At 53.1% G+C, this 7,627-nt stretch overlaps 1 protein-coding gene across 1 annotated transcript; it reads right to left on the bottom strand.

Annotated features, from left to right (window-relative positions):
• Positions 1-17: 17 nt before the first annotated feature.
• LOC123255146 (anoctamin-8-like) lies at positions 18-5,496 on the bottom strand (the record flags this gene model as incomplete). The annotated part of the gene is made up of 9 exons (XM_044683995.1): positions 5,263-5,496; positions 4,707-4,834; positions 4,093-4,254; positions 3,117-3,269; positions 2,641-2,767; positions 1,940-1,995; positions 1,214-1,288; positions 716-859; positions 18-206 (listed from the first exon to the last, which is right to left on the bottom strand). Coding segments are annotated over exons 1-9 (1,077 nt in total), but the record flags the coding sequence as incomplete, so codon positions are not given.
• Between the last annotated feature and the right edge of the window lie 2,131 nt (positions 5,497-7,627).

The following is a 7,627-nucleotide window of genomic DNA, read 5'->3' as shown; positions in this document are numbered from 1 at the left end:
GGCTCAGGGGGTCCTGCCAGCGGCTCTCGGGGCCGGGCCTCTGGGGCAGGAGGCCTGTGAGTAAGCAGCTGCAGGAAAGTCTTGGAGAATTCCCAGAGGGTGCGGGCACTCAGGTCCCCACTGGTCAGCCGTCGGTACAGGTGCGGCTGGAGAACCTCCCGGATGTTCTGCAGGAACTGACGGGTGATAAGCAGGGTGGCTAACATCTGGGGGAGAACGAGGCAGCGTTGGAAGGGGCCAGGGCCAGGGGAAAAGTGGGGCGGAGAAGGAGAGCACCCCGTGGAGGGAAGCCCACCCCAGTTCACTAGGGTGACTTTCAACCGTAGGCCTCTCCAGTCATTGGGCTCACCCCCCTTTAACGCCCTTCGTGACTCCGGCCAATCGTTTTCCTAGCCCAGTTTTGGAGATCGCTAGGGCATCTCTGAGCTCCTGACAGTTTAGGTTTCAAGGGTGTCCCTTCTTTCCCAAGGAGAAGCAAAGGGGAAAATGGTTTAGAAAACCCCAAGGGCCCCATCCCTCCCTCCCTCCCTCACCCCAAGGCCTGGACTTCAGGACCTGTAAGCCTCTGGCACTCAGTGGGTCCAACTTCTGGGCACTTGAGCTCCCCCATCGCCATGCCCCTTCCCCTGGCACCTAGCCCCCAGCCCCACGCTCGAGCCCTGCCCAGCCCCATCACTGGCCTTGCTGGCCACACCCTCAGCATGACCCCACCTACGCCAGCCCATAATCTGGCCTTGGCCAGAGCCAGGAGGCCCTGGAAGGAGAAGAGGAGAAGCTGGAGACGGAGGGCAGCATAGGGGACGACAGCCGCTCGGAGCTGGCGCTCCAGGCTTTGGGAGAGAGAGAGGATGAGCAGGAGCTGTGGAGGGACGGACAGAGGGACAGGACGGATGGCAGGACAGACAGAGAGACAGACAGAGAGAAACAGACAGAGAGGAGAGGAAGGGCTCAGGAAGTCACTGGGAGAGGTGATATGGAGAAGTGATTAAGAAAAAGGGAGAGAAGATGGAGAGGAACTGGGAAGGGGGGAGGGTGATGGAGGCCTGGAGAACGTGTGGCTGCAAGGCAAGTCATGGGATTGCCCTTGTTCCATCTGCCAGAGAAAGGCTGGGGGGTGGGGGTGGGAGGAGAGGTGGTAGTGGGGGGAGAAGGGGCAGGGCTTGGAGCCCAATGGCCTAAGGTTCAGGGCCCCAAGGCCATGGGGGTCTCTTACCTCCTTCAGCCTTTCCATGTCCTTGAGGTAGAAACCGATGTAGAAAAGACTCAGGTACGAATTTACAAACTGGAACTGGGGTGGGGAGTAGGGTGGGAGAGAGGGGGCTGAGGGGCTAGGCCAGGTCTGGGGAGCCCAGGACTTCAAGGGAAGCAGGGACATCCCACCCCAGCAGAGCCCCCAGCCCATCCCAACAAGGGCTAGGCTCACACACTTCTTCCCTCAGTCCAGAACATCCTTTAATCCTCTCAGCCCCATCTACCCTACAGGACCCAGTCTGTACCCCCCATCCTTCATTCAGGAAGTCCTCCCTGACTCAGTCTAATCCACAGCAACGTCTTTCTCCACTGAGAAAGCTCCTGGGCCATCAGAAACAAACTGAACCTTGAATTTAAATAGCCAGCTCTTCCCCACCTTCCTCTCTCTCCCTCTGTCTCCCCACAGTGTAGCAGTCAGAGAACAGGGGACCCAGGACACCAGAACAGAAGGAGGAACTGAACCTTCTGCTTGGTTCAGGGGCCCAAAGACAAAAGCCAATAATATATCTAGGGTCCGGTGGGCCTGCACACATTCCTGCTTGGGGGCAGTGAGAGCCAAGCAGCCCAGCTGATTTATCGGAGGACAGGCTTTGGAGTGGGAAAGCTCTGGAGAAGAAGCTCCCCACTCTTGGAGCCTTCACAGGGCTGGAGTGTGGCCTTGGCGGCCCAGACAAAACCCCTCACTCACCAAAACAATCTTGACGATGAGGTGTTTCTCGTAGGCACTCTGTAGGCGGTAGTTCTCTGCCAAAGGGAGAGGTGTGAGGTGGGGCAGGGTTGCCAGGGCTGGGGGACGTACACCCTCCCACAGTGAACACAATCAGAGGCAGGGTGGTGGAGCTGGGGGAATAAGAAGGCAGCGCCTGCTGCCACTAGCACCAAGGAGGGCACCTCCTCCCACTCAGAGGCTGCCTAGAGGCAGCTGGGAGAAGAAAGACCAGAGTCTTGGGGCCACTGTTCCTGGCTAGTAATTGCCGATTGCCTGGATAGAAAGGCGAGGATTGGGAACTCAAGCAATGAGATTCGGGGGGCCCAGGACTCAGTGGGGGGCTCTCCTGGCTATCTCTGTACCCTCCTGTGTGCTAGTCTGGGCTGGGAGCTGCCTGAGACTTCAAGCTCAGAGAATACCAAAGGGCTGGTCCACAACAGCTCTGGGTCCCAAGGTTACCAGAAGGCACATCTTTCATGTTTTCCCTATTCTTTCCAGCTGGCTAGGGTCAGAGGACATGGTACTCTGATACCCATAAAGAAAAGCAATCAGAACCCCAGCCAGCAATCTTTCCCCACTCTCCTTCCCGTCCCTAAGCTCCCGAAGGGCCAGGAGGGGAGTCCTATCCCCCAGGCCTGGAGTTTAGTTCCCCTGGGCAGGGAGGGGGGTCCCTTGCATACCCATGTCATTAAGCCAATAGGCAAGCTTCTTGTAGGCCTCGGCACAGGCACTGACCAAGAGGGCCAGGCCAATCTTGGGCAGGAAGCGGACAAGGCGTGGCAGCCCCTTCACACTGAGCACCAGCTCCTGCCAGGCAGGGAATAAAGGGGTCAGGCCAGGACTAAGGGCAGGGAAGGCCTCAGGCTATTTGCAGCTGACATCCTCCATTTAGCCTGGAGTCAGCACTGCCTGAGGCTGGGGCTAGACTCAGGGCTCTCTATGGGCCTGGACCTAGCCTGGGCTTAGAAGCAGGGCTATGCCTGGGCTAGCAGTCTTAGACTCAGCCTGGAGATGGGGAAGTGTCGGGCCAGGGTCAGGATTCAGCCTGGAGCTGGAATCGGGACTTTGGCCAGGGTGGAGGTCAAGCTTTAGACCACGGTATGGTGAGTCCTTGGTTCCTGGTCTGTGGGAGGGGAAGTGGGAAGAGGCATCTCACCTGCAGCTGGAAGCAGCCGAGCATGAGCAGGAAGCCCCCCACGAGGCAGGCGGCACACACTGGCAGGCTCACCAGCAGCTGGAAAAGGAGCCGCTTCCAGGGAGGGTAATAAAACTCCTCAGCATTGGTCACAGGGCTGATTCGCCGAATGCCCTGTAGAGGGAGGCAATGTCGAGACTGGCATGGGTGCCCCTGCACAAGTACTTTGTTTCCCAAGGGAACCCTAATTCTGAGGAGAAAGTCAACAGACTGCTGCTATTCAAGGCTCTCCATTACCCAGCCTTAGCCCTTTCCCTTTTCCCAACTTTATAGGACCATGGGATCTAGGGACCATCTAGACCAGTGATTCCCAAAGTGGGCGCCACCGCCTCCTGGTGGGTGCTGCAGTGATCCAGGGGAGCTGTGATGGCTGCAGGTGCATTTATCTTTCCTATTAATTGCTATTAAACTTTTTTAAAATTTAATTTCCAGAGGGCTAAGTAATATTTTTTCTGGAAAGGGGGCGGTAGGCCAAAAAAGTTTGGGAACCACTGATCTAGACCATCACTTCATTTTACATAAGGAACCGGAGGCCCAGGGAGGGGATGGCTCATGCCTCTCTAGCCACACTCTATTGGGTGAGTCCTGGTGCTGGTATGCACCCCTGGAATGCATTCTTTACCTTTGCCATGGTCCACCCAGCCATGTCTGGCTCTGCGCCCTATATCTTCACTCAGGGTGACCAGGTGAGTACTTCTCCTGCCCATCTCCACCATCTCCTCCAGGCAGCCTCCCTACTATTCCAGGCCCCAGGGCTTTCCCCTTTGGTCTTTACAGTCAGTATAATACACACTCCCCTCTCAGTGACGATGAGATCTCTAATCTCTACAATTAGCTCCCCAAGAATAAGGAAGGACCTGTCCCTATCCCCTCCATTACCTACGAAGGGGTCCAGACCTCCAAGGAGACTTACTGTGATCCTAGGAGATAGACTCACCCTGAACTGAGGCCGAGGCTCCTCGATGGCCTCTCCAGGAGTGTCCAAGGTCCCCCACTTATAGGCAAACTCAGCCCCACGGCGCTTCCACTCCTCCAGAAACAGTGTTGACCAGATCACATTGAAGATGGCAAAGATTACACAGCAGATGTCCCGGCTGGTCTGGGGGAATCCGGAGGGACAATGGAAAAAAAAAGGACAAGGCAGGGACTTCCCAGCCCTAGCAACTTCCATCTCTAGTCTCAGAGCCAATTAATCAATAAATATTTACAGAGTGCCCACACGTGCCAGGAATGTGCTAAGCCAAGGAATGAATCTTCTTCCTATCCCTCCCACATTTACTCTCCCTACATTGCCCCATCTCCTATGATAACCCACCCCAACCTCCCTTGATTCTTGTCCCCCTTTGTTGCATTGTCCTTAGGACCAAGTGTCCCCAGGTCTTCCAGGGTGTCGACAAATCTCCTTTGGGTGTTCCCAAATCTTACTGAGTCTCCTCATTTCTCCCTATCCCCAAGCATCTTCTCTCTCAGGACCTTTGTCTCCAGATCTCACTGGCTTCTGGGAAAATTTCCCCAGGTGTGTCTTGGGATATCTTCCCAGGGAAAGCTCACCTGGTCAGCCTCAGTGAAGGTGTAGAGCACCGAGCCGAACACAGCTGGGTATACCATGGCAGAGGTATAGAAACCCAGCCAGGCAAAATACATGGCAATCTTCACCCCGAAATAGTCACAAATATCATCTGGGATCCAGAGAAGCAAGTTTTTGGCTTGGGCACAGATATAGGACATTCCTTCTTCCCCCTCCCCAGGATCCCCCTTTGGACTGGAGGAAGGGACCATTCCTGAAAGAGGGCTACATCTGAATGGGGGTAGGGCATACCATAGCTGGACAAGAAAGAGGGGGCTACACCTGTGCAGTAGAAGGAAAAGGCTTCTTATGGTTTGAGGAAAGAGGGGTCGGGTCCTCTTTACTCCTTGCCCTAACCCAGGGCATCTCTCCTTTCTCAGTGGTTTCCTCTGGGCTACTTCTGGGCAAGAAGAATGTGTTAAAGCTAGCTGGGAGCATGTCCGTAATGACGCAAAGAGGGAGCGGGCATGCCTACTTATAGGCGAATGGGGAAGGACTAAAGACAAAGTGCGAAGAGGAGGGCCCAAGACCCCACCTCACCTAGGGGCTGGTTCTCACATACAGCTTGCACCCATGACTTCATGAGCCGGTTGAGAATTCTCTGCTCATGTACAGGGAACACTTGCTGGATAATCCCACGGGCAGCCAATTCTGGGACTAGGGAAGAAAGGACGAAGGCTTGTCAGAGTGAGAGGCCCATCTCCCCAAATCTAGTCCCTGATAGTCATGCCTCAGTTGCCAACTCTAAGGATGACTTTGGTTGTCCCTTCCTTGCCCTGGGCCCTATTTTCCTTTTTTTTTTTTTTTTAAATTAAAAAAAAAAAAACCCTTCCCTTCCATCTTGGAATCGATACTGTGTATTGGTTCCAAGGCAGAAGAGTGGTAAGGGCTAGGCTATGGGGGTTAAGTGACTGGCCCAGGGTCACACAGCTAGGAAGTGTCTGAGGCCAGATTTGAACCCAGGACCTCCCATCTCTAAGCCTGGCTCTCCATCCACTGAGCTACCCAGCTGCTTCTATTTTCCTTTTTTTTTCTAAAGGAAAACAATAGTCCTTCCTCTTCCAATGGCTGTGAGAATAAAGGTGCGAGGGGACTAAGAAGGAAAGGGAAAGCATAGGAGCAGAAGGGATGGGCTCTCCAAGTCCCCTAGGGCCTGCCCCTTCACTGCAGACTCAATTGTCCCCACATAGCCATCATCCAGGCTGGGGCTTCCACTGAGACATCCTCATGATCTCAATGAATCACTTTGTGTCCTGCAGACATTGGCCCACATCATTCAAGGCTCCCTCCAGAGGATAGAGCCTTCCCTTTCCTCAATCAGCACCACAGACAGCAACAGAGGGCCATGCAGACAGGGCTGCAGCAGTTGCCCTTGAAAGGAGGGTGAAATTCAAGCTACAAAAACAATTCACACTTCTCCAACCCATTTCCCAAGCCTGGAGATACCCTGGGAGAACAAGATTCTCAGGGTTCTGCCTCGAAATAATGCATGCATTGTGGGCAGACGTGTAGCTTTGCAATCAGGAGGCCTTTTTCTGCTTACTACCTATGGGACACAATATTTCTATGCCTCAGTTTCTTCATCTGTAAAATGGGGATAACACTAGCACTTCACTCCCAAGGTTGTTGTGACAATCAAATGAGATAATATATATAAAGTGCTTGGCAACCTTAAAACACTACATAAATGCTAGCTATTGTTATTATGTACTATGTACAATATTTGGGCAAGGACCCAGCATTTCGGAACCTGGGGCTCCTCATCTGTAAAATGAAGGGATTGGACTAGATGTTTCCTAAGATTCCTCCCGGCTCTGACATTCTAAGTACTAAGCCCCCCCTCCCCCCAGCTCTAAATCCTACAAGCCTCTGAGCCGTGTATGTGTACATGGGTTTGCACTTGCGTGTGGGCGGGATCCTGAAATAATTTTACAATGAGAAACAGAGGCCTCTGGGCACTTTTCAGAGGATGTGTGTGTTCTAAAGAGGAGGGAGAGAGGAGGCTCAGTGCATTGAGATCCAAGCCTAGAGACTGGAGTGTCCTGAGTTCAGATTTGACCTTAAATACTTCCTAGCTGTGTGACCTGGGCAAGTCACCTAACCCCCACTGCCTGGCCCTTCCCCCTCTCCTGACTTGGAACTGATGCCCAATATTGCTTATAGGACCAAAGATAAGGGTTTTTCAAGAAAAGAGGAGGGAGAGGAAGGCAGAGAGACAGATAGACAAAGAGAAAATCTCACTGCCTGGGCTGTCAGGGCCTCAGACTCCCAATTCGGTTTAATCCCTATGTTATTATTAGAGTGGCTATACTTATTATTGTCCAATTATGTTAATTATCAATATAATTATGTTACTAGAATACTTTCAGCAATTAGTGATCAGAGCAAAATAATTATTCTTTAATGGTTGCCATAATTATGGTATATAATAAGAACCTTTCCTGCTTCTGAGGTGTTTTCCCAACCATAATATCTGATGAAGGGGGTGGCAAAGGATAATTCTCCCTATTTCATAGATGAAAAAACTGAGGACAGGAGAGAGATGACTTGCCCAAGGTAACAGGAATTGGACTAGAAATCAGAAGAGAAGTCAGTTCCTCCGCCTCAACGCTGGGCTCTTTCTCCTGCACCGACACTGCTCTCCAGGGCTGCCCCCCCCCCCCCCAACCCTTTAAAGGTTCCTGGTAACTGGCCCTTCCCTTCACAGCAGTCTCCCCCATCTTAGTCATTTGCAGGTTCACTAATCCAGATCTTATTGCATCCCACTAGGCCATAGTTCTTATGGCCCCCCTCCCAAAAGAACCAGCGCCACACATTCACTTACTGACGTGCTGGGGGGCTCTCTTGGCCCCTCCCACGAGGTCTTTCGCCCCGGGTTTACTCACTGAGGTTCCAGCACGCCCCG

Source organism: Gracilinanus agilis, unplaced genomic scaffold, assembly GCF_016433145.1.
Source record: "Gracilinanus agilis isolate LMUSP501 unplaced genomic scaffold, AgileGrace unplaced_scaffold39986, whole genome shotgun sequence".
Taxonomy (NCBI): Eukaryota; Metazoa; Chordata; class Mammalia; order Didelphimorphia; family Didelphidae; genus Gracilinanus; species Gracilinanus agilis.
This window is presented reverse-complemented; position numbering and strand designations above follow the sequence as displayed.